General features: G+C 43.1%; 1 protein-coding gene across 4 annotated transcripts in view; it reads right to left on the minus strand.

Moving 5' to 3' along the window:
- Window positions 1–1,067: 1,067 nt before the first annotated feature.
- Window positions 1,068–18,264, minus strand: part of LOC126989506 (gamma-butyrobetaine dioxygenase-like) — a 21,036-nt gene continuing 3,839 nt past the window's right edge. The window contains exons 3-10 of one of the 4 annotated variants that reach the window (XR_007743395.1): window positions 17,604–17,799; window positions 16,453–16,680; window positions 16,152–16,282; window positions 13,474–13,633; window positions 12,158–12,288; window positions 11,928–11,993; window positions 1,416–1,489; window positions 1,068–1,278 (exon numbers count right to left, since the gene is read on the minus strand). Coding sequence is in view for 2 of the 4 variants with exons in the window: in XM_050848083.1 (XP_050704040.1) it covers window positions 2,707–2,728; window positions 11,928–11,993; window positions 12,158–12,288; window positions 13,474–13,633; window positions 16,152–16,282; window positions 16,453–16,680; window positions 17,604–17,799 (934 nt within the window). In the remaining 2 variants the exon portion in view is untranslated. The other 3 variants (XR_007743393.1, XM_050848084.1, XM_050848083.1) reach the window with 3 other exon arrangements.

The raw sequence follows: 18,264 nt of genomic DNA on the forward strand, positions 1-18,264 counted from the left end.
GGCGCCACTATAAACACTCGCCTGCGCAGAACGGGCTGGGCCGACCATCAGGCCCCACCTGGAAGAAGCCTTGGGCCGACCATCAGGCCCCACTGGAAGATGCCTACCGGCGCAATAGGCAACAACGTAAAATATATATATATATATATATATATATATATATATATATATATATATATATATATATATATATATATATATATATATATATATATATATGTGTGTGTGTGTGTTACATAACAAATGTGTCAGTAGGTCCTATGATGTGGTAAGATTAATACGAGTAATATATACAATTGCAACTGACGCAGTAGTTCTTTCACTCTCTATCACTTGATTACAGTGTCAGTTTCATACAGGTTCAATCTCTTAACTTCTCAATTTTGAAATATTTAAGTATCGAAAGAATATCAGAATAGTTTTAATTCAGAAAGGGTATGTTTCGACTTTTGAATAAGTGCATATATATATATATATATATATATATATATATATATATATATATATATATATATATATATATATATATATATATATATATATATATATATATATATATATATATATATATATATATATATTTTAAACTCATGAAAAAAAAAATCATCTTTGTGGTGCTATAATTCCCATCTTGCACAGTTGTTATTACACACTACTTAATGTTGCTGGCAATATCTTTACATTGTAAAATGGTTCGCCAATATAGTTACAATGACCTTGAATATATATTCCTTAAGCTTTATATATGCAGATATGGTAATAAATATTTTAGAAAGAGACCAAGCGCCTGCAAGCCATTCTGCATCATACAATTATTATTCTTACAAAGAAATTTCTTAAAAGTTTTCATGACACTATGGTATGATGTTGGAATTTTTTTTACATTACCCACAGGCATCTATTCTTATGATATGCTGGTGGCATGCAGCTGAATAGAAAAACAATACACGTACTTTGCTAAGGCAAGTTTATGAGTTGTAGGGACTGAACAACATGTGAATTGGCTGCAAATCTAAAGGTTGTTAGAAATCTGCATATCCAAACAAACAGGAATCATATCCACAAGCACCTCCTATCCATTTTATTGTGCCCATGTGTTTATGATCTCTATTTCACAGATTTACATAGTCATTACATAAATACAGCTGACATATGTAAATACCTTAATTACCTTAATACGTTAATAATCATCTACTAAAGCCTTCAACTTGCACTACGACTATTGATATGATTACACATTTTCCATCAAAAGTGACTCCTGTATATCGAGCATGTTTTCTGTAAGTGAAAAAAAATGATACTGACATAGGGAATATCAACTTAAACATAAGAATATACAGTGTTTCAATATTGCAAATATTTATAGTCTTAATAATGAAAATGAATACCTTATATTACAGTGACACCAAACTCACTGTTCATGTTGATTTTAGTCTAAATGGCTGCTACAACCTTGACAGGTGTCACATGTCATCATTTTGTGTGAAATCTGCAAAAGTTAAAATCATAGTTTTTTTATCTGTTAAGAATATTCCAAAGCTTGAAAATATGACAGGTCTATTTAATCAGTGAGACAAATGAAAGGGACCTCAAGGTATTTCTAGAAGAGAAACTCATCAGTTTTAGAAAAAAAAGGAAGTTTTTTTTCAGAAAGTAGGAGCCATACGGGTACTAAACAAATGGAAAAATGCCTACAAAGGCAAAAAACAGATAAGACTTATTGGCATGTTTCCCTACAATTTTTCCTTCAATTCCAATTAGGTTGGTTTGTGCTTACTGTGACAGTAACTTTAGTGAGACATATTTTGACTTTGTACAGCCTGATGGAGCTGTTGTTCACAGTCTGACACTCAACACAGTCAGCAGACTTAAGCTGCAGGTTAATGAATGGTCTCATCTAAGAAAAGGCAACATTGAAATTGGAGGGCCTTCGGCAGTGGCGGATCCTGATTTTTTTTTTTTTTTGGGGGGGGGGGGCACTAGGCACTCGGCTCGCAACCGAAATTTCTGGGTTGAATAGAGATTTTGGAGTCTATTTCCGGGTAGAGTGAGTTAAAATGGCTTTCTCTCCTTACACCCCAGCCCCTGCGCCTCCGTAGCTGAGCGGTTTCTGTGACCGCCTACCACTCCTTGGGGCACCGGTTCGAGTCCGATTAGGTGCCTTCGGCGCACAGCCCACCCCGTTATTGCTCCTGTTCATCCTTCCTTTCGGGTTGGTCGATAAACGGGTACCTGGGGAAACTTGGTTAAGGTAAATTGTGGGACTCTGTACTGCACAGGGCCAAGTGTCCCCGGGCTGGTGGATACAAGTATACCTCAGGCCCAAAAGGTCAAGGAGGTGGAAATGAGCACCGATGCAACGCACAGCAATATCGTATGTTCCCTACTTTACCAATGAGTATTAGTTTGGGGAGGCGGTGGCTGAACAGATAGCGAGACGGCCCCGCGTTCAGGAGGACGCGAGTTCAATCCCCGACCGGTGCCACCAAGCTGGGATTTTTCAGCCGCCGCCGAGTGGCTTAAAACTACCCACATGGTGTCCAGAAGACCACCTATCAACCCGGACTCTAGATTCTAGGATTAAAGATGACCTCCGGGAGGGCAGCATGAGCCAATGCAAGATGGCGCCACTATAAACACTCGCCTGCGCCAGAACGGGCTGGGCCGACCATCAGGACCCATCGGGAAGAAGCCTTGGACCGACCATCATGATCCACCGGGAAGAAGCCTGCCGGCGCATTAGGCCAAGACGTAAAAAAAAAAAAAAAAAAAAAAAAAAGACATTGTAGGCTAGTCTCTGAGCTACTATTTTTTTCCCCATCCCAGCCTGTCTTCCATATTATAATTCTAAAATATGTTAGGTGACAAGAAAAGCTTCATTAGCTTTATTTGTGAAGTGAATGTGGAAGAGAGGCTGGAGGAGAATTTTTTGGCTCTTGAGTTTACTTACTCCATGTAATTTGTATTAGCAGTGCTTTGGTAAATAAAATTAAAAAGTTTTTCGTCAAGTGTTGCGCCACAGTAATGTATTAGATAGATAACATTAAGCAATTTTTTAGAAGGTACATTAAAACTAATTTAATTCACTGTAGCATAAGGGACACAAATTTCATGACAAAAGCAATGACTATATATATATATATATATATATATATATATATATATATATATATATATATATATATATATATATATATATATATATATATATATATATATATATATATATATATATATATATATATATATATATATATATATATATATATATATATATATATATATATATATATATATATATATATATATATATATATATATATATATATATATATATATATATATATATATATATATATATATATATATATATATATATATGTGTGTGTGTGTGTGTGTGTGTGTGTGTGTGTTGTGATGTACAAATTACAGGATAAAGTTTCCTCTTTTTTTTTCTTTTTTGAAAATATATCGGTGACAGCTGTAACAAAATTTTCAATTAGATCACCGTTTGTCAGGTCACGGTGAATGGATAATTTTACAAGCCCATCCAATCTCTCCCCGCTGAGGGGAGTTCCTTGCCGTGGTAGCGGGGCTTGAAGCCTGGTCGGCAGCACCACCTACTTAGGTGGTCCGTCCACCTCTGTAGGGCTTGCTGTTTGTCGGCCAGAGTGGACTAAACACTCCCCCGTCACTACTGGTAATGGAGGCTTACCAGTGGTGACGTATGTGCCTGCCCGACTACCATCAAGGGCATGGCTGAGCCTCCCCACGTGTTTGCCGTGCGTGGCGTCCCGTACACTCCCCGCGCCCTCTCGTCTGGGAGTTGAGTCCACCGCGGGGCAGGGTGTAGTTCCCTTCGGTGGACAACACGCCCTTTGGCGGGAGGGTAAGACGGGTGGTCTTGTGTGGCCCCGCTCTATCAATCGGCTGGTCATGCGTTGGCTAGGGTCAAGTGGCTGTTGTCTGGTGGGCACCGCAATGGTCCCGCGGCTGCCGCCTCACACCAGGCAGCTGCCACGTATACTTCCCCCACTACCCCTGAGGCTGCTGTGAGCTGTTGCTCCAGCATTAGCCTCCCCATGTTGGGCTCCGTGGTGGGTGGGGGGGTGGGGAAGTGAAATAATTGTCACCTTTTATGGCATCTAAATCCCCGAATTTACCTCGGCCTACATCCCTACCTGACCTCCGACCGTCCCCGGAAACCTCTTCTCGGCCTTCCCTCATCGCCACCCTGGAGCCGTTTCAGGCTCCGAGTGGCACTAAAGGGGCATCTGCCTCTTCTTTCTTAATCCCCAGACCCGGTGGCTCCCGGACCAAGAGCCGGAAGCAGGGACCAAAGAATGTGCCAGTCTCGCAGAGTTCTCAAGTTGAGGTCCTGCCCGGTCTATTTGAATCTGTATCCTATGACAAATACATCACCGTAAAGTCCCTAGATGGTCGATCTGTTAATGATCTCGACATTTTCGAAGTCCACCGTGAACTTGTCAAGACTTGCGGCAGAGAGCCGAAGATGCTTCCGCAGGGAGATGGCAGCCTTCTTGTGGAAGTCTCTTCTCCTGAAGAGAGTGAAAGACTCCGTGCCCTCACCTCAGTTCCCGGGGCTGCAGTATCATGTGCCCCCCATGCTACCATGAACCAATCGCGCGGCGTGGTATTTTCAAGAGACCTCCTTCGTTACTCGGAGGAGCGCCTGGTTAAGGAACTCGAGGAGTATGACGTTGTTGCGGTGAGGCGTGTCCACAAGAAAGAAGAAGGAGCACTGACACCCACACCCACACTATTCATAACTTTTAATCGGCTAGAGCTCCCTAGAACTGTAAAATTGGCATGGTTAAACCTCCACGTGAAACCATATGTCCCAAACCCCAGACGTTGTTTCCATTGCCAGTTATATGGACATGTGACTCGGACATGCCGCCGCCTGCAGAATGGTCTCCCTAAAGTATGCGTCACCTGCGGTAGGGATGACCATGGTGAGGAGTGCCGGCCCTGTTCGGTGCTACCACTGTGCCGAGCCCCATCCAGCTTCATCGAAAGAGTGTGATCGCCTTAGATTTGAGAGAGAGGTGCTTACCATTAGAATTAAAGATAAATTGTTTTTGGTATAGGCAAAGCGACTCGCCCTTACCAGGCTGTCTAGTCCTGGTAGAACCTATGCCTCAGTTCTCCAGTCACACGCTCAACGCCGTCTCAAAACCTCCCAGGATATGTCGTGCCCTGCAGCTCCCGTCGTTTCTGTGTCGACGCCTTTACCTGAAATCACACCAAATCGTGTCCCGCTCGAACAGAGCCACAACAACAGAAACGTTCACGCAGTGAGGAGTCTCTCGATGAGACTCCCCTACCAGCTGCAAACCCGGCGCCAGTTGTAGGATCGCCGGAGGTACCCTGGGCGTCGGCTGCTGCCGCCGCCCTGCGCCAACTGCTCAGGCTGTGTGTGGGCCGGAGTCTGCTGGTGCTCAGTCTTGCGGTGCGTCGCTGACGGAGCCAGTGGCCTCAAACTCCGGAGTGTCTTCTCCGGTGACCTCCTCTGCTTCCTCCTCCTCTGCTGCTACCTCAGAGTGGCGGACGGTTGGGAGAGGCGGGAGAGGGAAGACGCCGGCAGCAGTCGCGGGCAGGAGGGTAGTTGAATGCCCCCAGCCTGCCAATCGGTCTGCGGTACATATGGTATCGCAACCAGCTACAGCTCGGACCAAGGGTCCTTTAATGAAGGGTGATGGCCCCTTTTTAAGGAACCCAGTAGGTGCAGGGCGATTCCTCTCCGGAAGAGCCCCAAAGCACCTCACTAAGTAATCATCTTCAATATCGTGCAGTGGAACTGCCGTGGTCTGCGTGCCAATTGGGAAGAGTTGCTCAGTCTTATAGCCCGTTATTCCCCAGTATGCATTTGCATTCAGGAGACCATGGTAGGAGACAGTCCTTTGGGCCTCCTGGTTACCATATTTTATATTCTTATCCTCTACAAGACCAAGGGAATCGTGGCGGCAGTGCCATACTGGTCCGCCGTGATATCCCTTTCTCACGCGTAAGGTTGTCAGCTCCCTTCCAGGCGGTCAGCATCCAGCTCTTTCTCCCACGACAGTACACAGTTTGCAGCTTATACCTTCCTCCAAGCGCTCATGTGAGAGGAGGATCTTGATACCTTGATCGCTGATCTTCCTGCCCCTTTCCTCTTACTAGGCGATGTGAATGGCCGTCATCCACTGTGGGGAGACTGCACCACTAACCCTCGAGGCGTGATGCTGGCATCTGTGGTAGAAGATGAGGAACTGGGAGTTCTTAATTCTGGAGATATGACGCACTTCCATAGCCAAACGGGTATTTTTACGGCTATCGATGTGTCTTTGTGTTCTTTAATATTATTTTAGATTTCAACTGGAAGGTTTTACCGAACTTGCATGGAAGTGACCACTTCCCTATTGTTTTATCGTCAGCCAAGGGCGAACCACGCACTCGCCTCCCACGCTGGCGTATAGATAAAGCAGACTGGCAACTCTTCAAACAGCTAAGTTCCACTGCACGGTCTTTAGATGACTTCAGCAGCACTGGCGAAGCGGTGGCATATTTTACTACCTTACTACACTCGGCAGCCATATTAGCAGTTCCAAAGACGTCTGGTCACTTTCCCAGACGTCCCATGCCTTGGTGGACCCCTGGTGCGCCGCTTCAGAAGGCAAACGAGCCGCTTTCTCACGGCTCTGCCGACATCGTGGAGATCCACATTAGAAGCCTTCAAACGGGCGCGTGCCCATGCCCGACGGGTCCTTAAAGAGGCCCGTCGTGCTTCGTGGAAGGCATACGTATCCACCCTAAACAAGGAGACGTCCCTAGCGCAGGTATGGAAACGAGTGAGGAAAATCTCTGGGAAATATACCGTCCCTTCCTCCTGTCCTGTCAGAAGCAGGCAGGAACGTGGCCGAACCTATTGCAGTTGCTCAAGTCCTTGCCCAACATTTTACAAATGTATCTAGGAAAGACACTACATCTCCTTCGGGACGCCATCGTCGGCGCTTGGAGTCTGCTGGCCTCAGTTTTGCTTCTAATAACGGCGAGTCGTATAATGCCCCTTTTTCTAGTCTTGAACTCCGTTCAGCTCTAAACCAGTGCCATGACTCGTCACCAGGTCCCGATGACATCCCATACTCCTTTTACGTCATATTCTGACGAATCACTTATGTTTTTATTGTCTCTTTTAATAGAATTTGGTATACCGGTGATTATCCGTCTTCCTGGAGCGTTGCCGTTATTATTGCAATCCTAAGCCTGGAAAGGACCACCGGCAGGCAACAAATTACCGTCCCATATCACTCACTTCATGCCTTTGCAAGGTTATGGAGAAGATGGTGAATGGGCGGCTCATGTGGTACTTAGAGAAAGGGAATATTTTATCACAAGTACAATATGGTTTTCGCAAAATGCGATCCACCTCAGACGCCCTTCTATCTTTGGAGTCATCTATATGTGAGGCCTTCGCCTCCAACCAACACCAAGTTACAGTGTTCTTTGATTTGGAAAAAGCGTATGACACTGCCTGGCGTCATGGCATCTTACTTTCCCTCCATGAGTTTGGTCTTCGTGGCCCCTGATTTTTATCAAACAGTTTTTATCGAATCGTTTCTTGAGGGTGAGGGTTGGAGACATGCACTCTGATGCTCTTCTTTTAGAAGATGGTGTGCCGCAAGGGAGTATTCTCAGTGTTACTCTCTTCGCCGTGGCCATCAACAGCGTTATTAGTGTACTACCAGAAGGAGTCCGAGGGAGTTTGTATGTCGATGACCTGTCCATCTCAGTCTCTGGATCCAGGATGTCACTGATAGAACGAAAATTACAGCTGGCACTTAACAGGATATCCACGTGGGCTGAAACTCAAGGTTTTCGGTTCTCCCAAACTAAGACTGTGGCCATGCACTTCTGCCGTATTCATGGAGTCCACCCGGACCCAGACCTATACTTCTACGGTCGCAGAATCTCATGTGTGGAGGAGACCCGATTTCTTGGGCTGATATTCAATGCAAGGTTGACCTGGGTCCCTCACCTCCGGTATATCAAGGCAACTTGTTTGAAGGCAATTAACCTCCTTAGAGTTTTAGCCCATACCTCTTGGGGTGCGGATCGCCTGACCCTCCTCATGTTGCACAGATCACTTATACTTCCGAAACTGGAGTATGGGTGCGAGATATATTCATCTGCGTCGGATGCTCGTCTCCGTATGTTGGACTCTGTGCATCATGCTGGGGTCCGTCTTGCAACAGGAGCCTTTAGGTCATGTCCGATTGCTAGTATGTTAGTGGATGCCGGCATGCATTCCTTGGACCTGCGCCGGAGGTCTTTAATGCTGAGATGCTGGTATCGGACTCACCGCCTTCCAGATTCTGTGCCTTGTGTTACCGCCTCCCAAGATTCTCGCTCTCGCGTGTATGACGCTCGGCCGAGTTTCCCTAAACCTTTTGGATATAGGGTGCAGTCACTTATGGCAGCCTGGGCAGTTCCTCCATTCACTGTTTGTCCCCACCGCATCCCGAGGGTGGGCTATTGGCAGTTTCCCAGCGTAGAAGTGTGTAGACCTATAACGGACCAAAAGAGATCACTCACCTGTTACGCAGCACAGTCCTTATTTTTAGAGCACTTCTCTTCTCACGAGGGCTCTGTTCCCGTCTATACGGATGGGTCTAAGTCGGACACTGGAGCAGGCTTCAGTGTCGTCTTTCCCACCTTCTGCCGGGGCGTTAGCCTTCCTAGAGTGGCGTCAGTCTTTACGGCTGAAACTTCCGCTATCTTACTAGCTCTCAAAATTATGTTTAGTCTCCCCCAGAACTCCTTTACTGTTTATAGCGACTCTCGTAGCGCACTGGCTGCCATAGCGGCCCGTGATTACTGTCATCCCTTATTTTATCGATTTTAGAATGGCTTTACTTATTAAACCGTCGAGGTAGTCGGGTGGCCTTTGCTGGGTCCCGGCCCATGGTTCAGGGGAACGAGCAGGCCGATCGGCTGGCCAAGGCGGCGGCTACCCGGCCTGTCCCTGCTGCTGCACCTCACCTTCGCCCACTTCCCTGCAAAGACTTGTACCCTAACATCCGAGCCACCGCTGATAGCGTGTGCCAGGCCAGATGGGAGGATATGACTGCCACCACCAAGATGGGGGAAGTCACGACCAGGGCAAGACGTCCGTGGTCTTACTCCCACATAAAGTGTCGCAAAACGGAAACCGTTCTGGCCCGCCTGAGGACGGGTCACACACGCTACACACAAGGCTTCCTCATGTCTCGGGGTGCAGCCTTGCGACGACTGCTTGGTCCCCATGACTGTCCGGCACTTGCTGGTCGAGTGCCCCAGTCTGCAGGACCTGCGTGAGCAGTACCTCTCACGGTGTCATGTAGATGGAAATTTTTCCCTCTCCCTAATGCTGGGGGAAAAGGTGCTCACCCCGGGATATGACGTCATGGGGTATTTGCGGGAGGTGGGCGTTCTCCATCTCCTGTAGTCTTTTAAACGCTGAAGTTATTCTAATGGACCATTTTAGAACACTTTTTAATACCCCTCAACATACTTTGGTCCATGGATAGATTTTTCTAAACTAAGATTATTTTACTAATTTGCTTTCCATTTTATTACGCACTCCGGCGCCATATGACCCAAGATGTTGCGGCGCCACGAAGGAAATCCCAAATCAATCAATCAATCAACCATCCAATCTCTCCTCACCCATAGTTGACCGTCTGTATTATTTTATATGTTTGAGTGTAGAAATGCTTTGTTCTCCTGTAGCAGATGGAATGGGCAAAGTGACGTAAATTAGTAATAATTTATTTGTAACAGGATAATTTTGTGAGCACTGCTCATATGTATCAAGTACTACAATGTTTGGCAAGGAGCTTTTAGATACAGAAGACCAACGTGATTTCCACATTCTGAATTTAGTGACATAATCACGTAAATCATCCAGGTCCAGAACTGGATCATTTAAGAGCGACCAACCACAGCTCTCAGCCTCTCTCTCCCTCTTGTGCAGTACCCGTTAGATACGCGTACTATAGACAAGTCAGCGAGTCGAAACTCGCAGAGCGTGAATAAACTGTAGTGTATAGATACTTGTTCGTTTTATTTTTAAAACATATGTAAACGCGAACTAGTAGATAATCATTCATTTATGCATTTTAATAATAATGGTAATATAATAATAATAATAATAATAATAATAATAATAATAATAATAATAATAATAATAACAACAATAATAATAAAAATAATAATAATAATAATTATAATTATTATTATACTATTATTATTATTATCATCATTATTATTAATTCCGTTATTAAAGATTACAATATTTTTGGTGACCAGGTGACCCCCCCCTGGATCCGCTACTGGCCTTCGGCATGAAGTTTCCGCCATGATGGCAACGTAGGAAACTCTCAAGAAAAATAATCTAAATTTTGAACTGCCAGAGAAAAGTTGGAAAAATTGATCCCAAAGTTGGAAGTATATCTTCTGTGTGAGACCTAAACACTGTATGGTGGCATATCATTTTGATATACAAAAAAATGGTGGAAAAAATAGTCAAGTTGACAGTTTCCCATCTGTTGAAGTCCCGCACTCAGCTTCGCAGCCTTACTTCTGCCACTGGGAGGGATGCATCTCTCAATTGTTCACAATTTGGACAAGGAGTTGCTCACTTTTCAAGTGTTTTAAGTGAATATCGAGAATCATTACCTCTGCTCATGCAACCATGGCTCCTTTAAGAAGGAAGGGGATGAAATTGAAAGCTCTGAGCCTTTAAGATAAGCTGAGAGTTGTGTCAAGAATGAATAGTGAGGTTCCCATGCAATTGGTGAGCATCAAGTTCAGTATGAAATCTTGCACCTTTTGCAGCAACAACAAGATTCATGTTCATGCTTTTACCTTAGACTTGTTAAAGGCATAATCTGGGAATATCCGGCGTTCTTGACCACCGGCCCATTCTTGAGACTGCTTTTCACCTGCTACACGTGGTCTGCCAGAGCCCTCTTCCTTGCTCATTTGACTAGATGAACCAACACTGTTTCTCATTTTGTCACTCATTAAGGACAACACACGTTAATTTAGTCACAATTACGAGATCTACAGTTCATTAGGAAGATTTCCCTTGCTGCTTAGCATCACTGCATGCGACGGAATTTCTTAAAACGTCATTTTCTAGACAAAATATTGAAAAATGTGATCGTTTCACTTTGTCCCTAATGATAACGATGATGTTTTCATACCGTAAAGTTCTTACTTATCCTACAATGATGCTATAAAATGGACTGTGGTGCAGCAGTAACACAACAGTAACCTCGTGAACTCTATATCCTCTCCCACCTGGCAGGGTTACCCATAGGAAGCTTAGGAAATGGTTATCGCCATAGGCCTAAGGAGGTGCGGACAGTAAGAAATTGGGTACCGTGCTCCGCCGCGACTTGCGCGGGACCTTCAATTCTTGTCAAGAACTGGGGGGGATTCTTGAAAATCTGACGCGCTAAAACAAGAAACGCAGGAATTTTGCTAGATTTGTGTAAATTCTTGCTCGGTGTAGGGTGATTCTTGATCGCCAGATGACGGCTTTAGAGGACCCTAGTATCACCAATAAGATTAAAAAGAGGATCAGGCCAGCAAAGCACATAATCTACGACACCTGTGTTTTCAAGTGGTATACAAGCATGAGGATTATGCTGGTGGGGCCATAAGTGCCCCGTAACTCCTTATATCACTCTCTGTATGTTTAGATTGTACCTTAATGCTGTATACAAACATGATGATTGCTTTTATTTATCATATTGTATGGGGGAAGGCCACTCTTATCAGCAAAGAGGTTGAGTGCAAAGCCTCTGTCCCAGTTACGCTGACTTAAAGAGACTGTTCTGCACTGATAAATTCTAATGACCAACAAGATCCCTACTTACTTGGCCTGGAGCGAATCATATTTGGAGAGGGCCTCATCCATGTCAGCATAGCAGCCGACAAGGTGTCTGAAGAAAATGTATCAGCATTAAAATCCCATTCCTCTGCTTAATAATAAAAATATACTAAAGAAGCAATGGCCTATAGGGACTGACAGCAGATTTAGAGTTGAGTAAAAACCCTAAAGTTGTCATTACTTCATTCAGTGAATGAGTAATATAAGATAGCTCACCTAGCCACCTTGGTAGGATTAAAGGCAGTTCGACCATGAAGGACCCTGTGATTGTTGAAAGCCACTAGGTCACCTGGCACCAAGCTGAACTCTAGATTGCTTGAAGGGTCACGAAGTTTGTCTGAGAAGAGCTGTAAAAAATCATTCCATAATTGTTTATTTATGATATACTGATCATCATTCATGATGACGTTTTACTTGTAATACTAAGGTGAAACGAGTTTGAGAGTGATCCCATCCAATATTGCTTTCCCCATAGATACATTGACGCCTGGAGTGACTTTGAAAAGGAGATAATTCAAGATAAAAATAATAATGGATTTAAAGCAAAACTTGATAAACTGAGCTTTGGAGAGGGAATCCTATGAGTGTAATTCACTGTCTAAATACTACAACTAGGTAAATATTCTCACATACACATTTATTGACAATAAAAAAATAGAAATAAAAAAGTACATATATGTACATGTAGTCCGTGAGTTACGATGTGCTGGCCCCAGCCCAGCCAGGCTGTGGTGGGGCAAAATGAAGGAAGTGTGGGTGGACTGAGCCACCCTACTCACACTTTCCTTTCAGTTGCCCTTGGAACACAAGCTAGACTCACACTGCAGTTGCTAGTTGCTACTGTACCATTTTATAGGCTTATATTCTGCTATACAAGCTTTTCGTTAAATCTAGCATCTGCCAGTTGGCTAGCAAAATGACATCCCACAACATCAGCCCCCGCACAATATTCTTGCAGCAGCTATTATAGGCTACTGTTTATTGGAAACACCAATCGTAGATGAACGAAACATTCAAGGAAGATAAGAAGATGCAGCATGGCTGGCATGGCAGATGGCTAGTCATATAATTGTAACATTTCGTTTATTTGCAAACGCTGCCCCCTGACACCGACACAATGACTTGGTGGGGCAGCTGGCTAATGCCATCATCTTGGCAAAACGTTGTAGTTCAATTCTATAACGTTGCACAACGTTGTGTGGCCAAAGGGTCAACCATGTGCAAGGTTGGGGCGAGGTGGAAGTATGAGGACAGAGACAGGTTTGCTGGGAGGGTAAGAGGTGCGCAACTGGCATTCTATCCCTGGCAGGACATTTGCATAATATTCTTTTTATTATTTAATGTAAATTTTGACTTGCATCCAGCCTGTCAGTGCCAAACCACATCACAACTTAAGTACTACCTGTATATGAATGATATGACTGCAGACCACTTCTATTTGATAACACATACAATGTCTCAATGCATCCGAAAGTGTTCTTGGCAACTGATGAGTGATCAATGCAAGCATGCCGCACAAAGGTTTCCCTCACCTTGTAAGCATGGTAGAAGGGTATTACCACATGGGTGGAAGCTTGGAGGGGCTGCATGACGCGGTTGTTGTAGTGCAACTCAATCACATCTCCATCTGAATTAGTGCACAAGACAGGCCACACTGCAGAGTACTGCTGCCCTTCATTTCTCACCCAAAATCTATAAGAAGATAGAAAAAAGATATATGTAAATGATCAAGTAAGGTGTCTCTAGCTTTTTGAAGTACAGCAAATATCAAGAGAGAGAGGCAGTAAAACACCCACACAGACACACACAGGCCGGTAGTACCGTCAGCGACGTTTCCCTAACCTTGCAGGTTTGCCAGATGAAAACCTTCCGTGAAACACTCTTATGTGGTAACACCGAAGTCTAGAGCTTTCGGTTAACGGAATTCGGCGTCCCTAAAATTTTCTGGATGCAGAAATCTATGCCTTTCCTTATTAACGTGGACACCATAGTCAATTCTATGATGCTTTTATTAGTTTACTTGGATGCATAAACCCATATGTAAACACATGATTAGCCGAATCCTTTGTTGTGGTACCTGCACGCTAGCGCGAGTTTTGATGTGATGGAGGCCTCCCCAATCCTTGTAAGCATCCTCTGTCCTTTGTACGCAAGAAATCTGAGTAACTACCCTGTATAATACTTCCTGCCCAGCACAGGAGATGATTAACGATGTAATACTTGCCTCACGTACGAAATAAGGATGAAAGAAGGCGAGTCGATGAGGAGGTGGTCTTCTGCCCAGCACAGGAGATGATTAACGATGTAATACTTGCCTCACGTACGAAATAAGGATGAAAGAAGGCGAGTCGATGAGGAGGTGGTCCAGGCATCAGCTGACGACATTGTTGGAACGCGCGGTACTGCCAATTATAAATAAACAAAATGCTCTCCTAATTCTGATAACATAATTCTCGCTCATACGTTTTACTTTATAGAGCATACTTTACGCTGTAAATAAACGTGACACCCTGCAGGAAAACATCACCCTATTTCTTCACTTCTACACTAAAGTCTTGTAAACGTGTTTGTATCTTTAAATATTTCATCATGGACTGAAATTCACGTATTAGACGCCAATGAGAATATACTAGCACTTCATTATGCATAAATGACGATATAATCCCTAATTATGTCCCAAGGGAAAGGTCCAAGGGAGGTCTCGAGGTACCTTGGATCTGCTCAAGTTGTACTTGGAGGAAGATGTTGGGAGACGGGGATATGGCGGACATACACACATACTTTCATATATTATTTTATCTCTTTCTAGATGGTCTACCCACTGTCTTTTAACTATGTGTGAGAAGATAATTAAAGAAAGTGGTAGACCATCTAGAAAGAGAGAAAATAATATATGAAAGTCAATTTGGATTCAGACAAGTTAAATCTTGTGTCACAAATCTAATACGTTTTCAAGAGTAAGAGGGTCTTCGTCTCATCAGCTTTCCTCCTCTTACTGATAGTCTTCTCTACCTCTTAAATTCCACCGCCATGTTGTCTCGTTTTCTATTTTCTATCGATATTTTCATGCTGACTGCTCTTCTGAACTTGCTAACTGCATGCCTCTTCCCCTTCCGCGGCCTTGCCGCACATGATTTTCAATTCAAGCTCACCCCTTTACTGTCCAAATCCCTTACGCATGAGTTCACCACCATCTTCACTCCTTCATCTCGCATGCTGTTAAACTCTGGAACAATCTTTCTTCATCTGAATTTTCTCCTGCCTACGACTTGATCTATTTCAAGAGGAGGGTATCAGTGTAGCAGTCACCGCTCAAATTCCGTGTTCCTTCCCCTCAGTGACAAGAAAATGGGGTGCTGCAAAGAGAGACTTAAGATTCTCAGTGTTTTCATGTAATGTCCATCGTCACTGTGTCTGTCAGTCTGTCTTGTCGCGTCTTCATCGTTAACTTTCCTTGTATTCGTTTACCTTTGACTGTCCGTCCACGTTCTCTTGCCTCGTACAGGCCTACCGGCCTCTTGCAGACTCCTGCGTTCTTATGTTCTTATGTTCTTATGTTACACATTGTTCCACACATACACCAACACTTAAATGTTAACCTACACAAACAACATTCACACAAACGCATACACAAACAAACACCTATCATATGTGTTGTCCTTGTCGTGATGAGCTCTGTAAGTTTTGTCCAATAAAGTAACCCTGGCGGATATGATTTTCTCTATCCGTGAACCGATTAGCACTTAGAACACTCGCTACCACCAACATCAGGACACCTATCCTCCCGAAACTGACTTAACTTTCGGCCACTCCTCTTAACTCTTTTATAGGAGCAGTGAGTAGGAGGCTTTTTTATTATTGTTTCCTTTTTTTTCCCTTGAGCTGTTCCCTTTCTGTAAAAAAAAGTAGATATAGCGCAGGCGAGAGACGGATGGGCGGACTGCATATTTTTGGACCTAAAGAAAGCATGTGATAAAAGGTTCACATAGGAGACTGCTGTGGAAATTAGAAATTAGAGAAGGATTGGGGAGAAAAATGACATAATGGATGAAAAATTACCTGACAAACAGAAAAATGAGAATCATGTTGAAAGATGAAAAATCAGATTGGCAGCACCTCACCAGAGGAGTGCCACATGAATCAGGTTAGTGCCAATAATGTTATTAACATACATAAATGCACCATGTTCATCCCCACTGCACTGACTCACCGAACTGGTGTGGAGGTGAGAACATGGAAGGCTGCTGGTTCATTTTCTTCCAGCCACTGAGCAATTCGAAAGCCATCAGCAAAGAAGGAGCGACCTCCAGTATCACCATCAGAAAGCTTCGGGTCATTAGCCTGTAAAATATGCGGATGAAAATATTTATTAACAGAGAGAGAAATATAAATATATATACAGCTGCTATTGATGACAGTATATTCAAAGATAACTTATCATGACATTTTACTCGAGTGATAAGAAACATTCGTAATTGATTATTGATTCATAAATGTCAGTGATTGAGCACCGTGAGACAGTGGAGGAGCTGAATGCCTGGAGTCTGTTTTCTGTAATTCAGGTCTGTGTGATGGGCCAGAGCCAGTCCAGTGAAGGCCAGGTGGGCACCCTCTTCGGTTTTGTTAATGACATCAAAGGTTCGGCCATACTGGGTTTCCCTCACATAGGCAAATCGCTCCACTACCTCTGTGATCTTATTTTTCTCTGTTGGTACTCCACGAAGGACTGCTATGCCATACTGAGGAGGGGTGTAAACAAGGGAACTTTGACAGGATGGAAAGTAAATAGTGACTAATGGAAAGTAATTGTGTAATTTCAGGCAAAGGCTTGGACTGAGTTGATTCAGCCTCTTAACAGATGACAGTCATAGTCTGTACCTGAATACAAAGGTGCCAGTTCTAGTATATGACACAGATTGTTAAGATTACTAACTTCAGTCATAAAACATCAGCTGCATGTGGGTTACAAGTGACAATTTCCTGCATGAGTGTATATTACTAATGTTTCTTGAAAGCTCAAAATGTTGTATCATCTTTCAAACTGTTACTCTTTAATGTTATCAGCAGGCCCCTGAGATACTGAACACAAGAAAAGCAATAATTATATATCTGCAGCAACAATGGTCGGTGGCATATCCCTTTGGTTATATTATGCTCAACCTAGATAATGGAAAGTTTTACGAAAATATGAATACCCCAAATACGGAAGTTGCTGCACTTTTTTGGCAATTGCTTTATGCAATGTAAATGATATAAAAAAAAACGTTTATTATGTGTAGGTTGAATACATTATATAACGATTAATTAAAGGATAACTGGGTAAACAGACAAAATAAATAAATGGATATTTGACCATAGAAGAAATTTGTTTTACAAAGTCGTATGTAAATACAATTGACTTCTGTAATGGCAAACCACCCAATAGGAGTTCCTGGAGGGAACAGGGCATCAGAACTATACGTATGTAGATGAAGAAAAAAAAAATATATATATATATATATATATATATATATATATATATATATAGATATATATATATATATATATATATATATATATATATATATATATATATATATATATATATATATATATATATATATATATATATATATATATATATATATATATATAGTATATATATATATATATTAATGCTTACCTTATAAAACATGTCAAGCCACCGCCTGAGGCCACTATCACTTTCCATCATTTCAGTGTAAGACAGCTCTGGAAAGTTTGACCAAATGGTGGTGCGATCCCACAGCTCTATGTCCGATCTTAGAGGTACGGTTTCCACATCCATGCTGTCACTCCCGAAGCTGTTGTGCGTGAATGACTGTCCATACTTCAGCAACCTGTGAACATGGCCATGAAACACTTATAGTAGAAATAAATGAAGCTGTGAATTACATCAGTAGAATGATTAAGATATTAAGATAGCAACTCACCAGATCATAACAGTACATACACTGTAAGAGAGACACCTTAAAACCATTTAAAAAGGGACATACACTAATATTATTTTCATAGTTTTGGCATATTTTTCATTTCAAGGCCAGAGAGAGAGAGAGAGAGAGAGAGAGAGAGAGAGAGAGAGAGAGAGAGCATCCAAATTCGGGTTCACTTTGTCCAAGGTTGACCTGAAAACACACACACACACACACACACACACACACACACACACACACACACACACACACACACACACACACACACACACACACACACACACACACACACACACACACACACACACACACAAAACAAATACAGGACAGATCACCTATTCTGGACCATAGGGTATGTGAGATCTGAATCTT

This window comes from Eriocheir sinensis, unplaced genomic scaffold (assembly GCF_024679095.1).
Source record: "Eriocheir sinensis breed Jianghai 21 unplaced genomic scaffold, ASM2467909v1 Scaffold12, whole genome shotgun sequence".
Lineage (NCBI taxonomy): Eukaryota > Metazoa > Arthropoda > Malacostraca > Decapoda > Varunidae > Eriocheir > Eriocheir sinensis.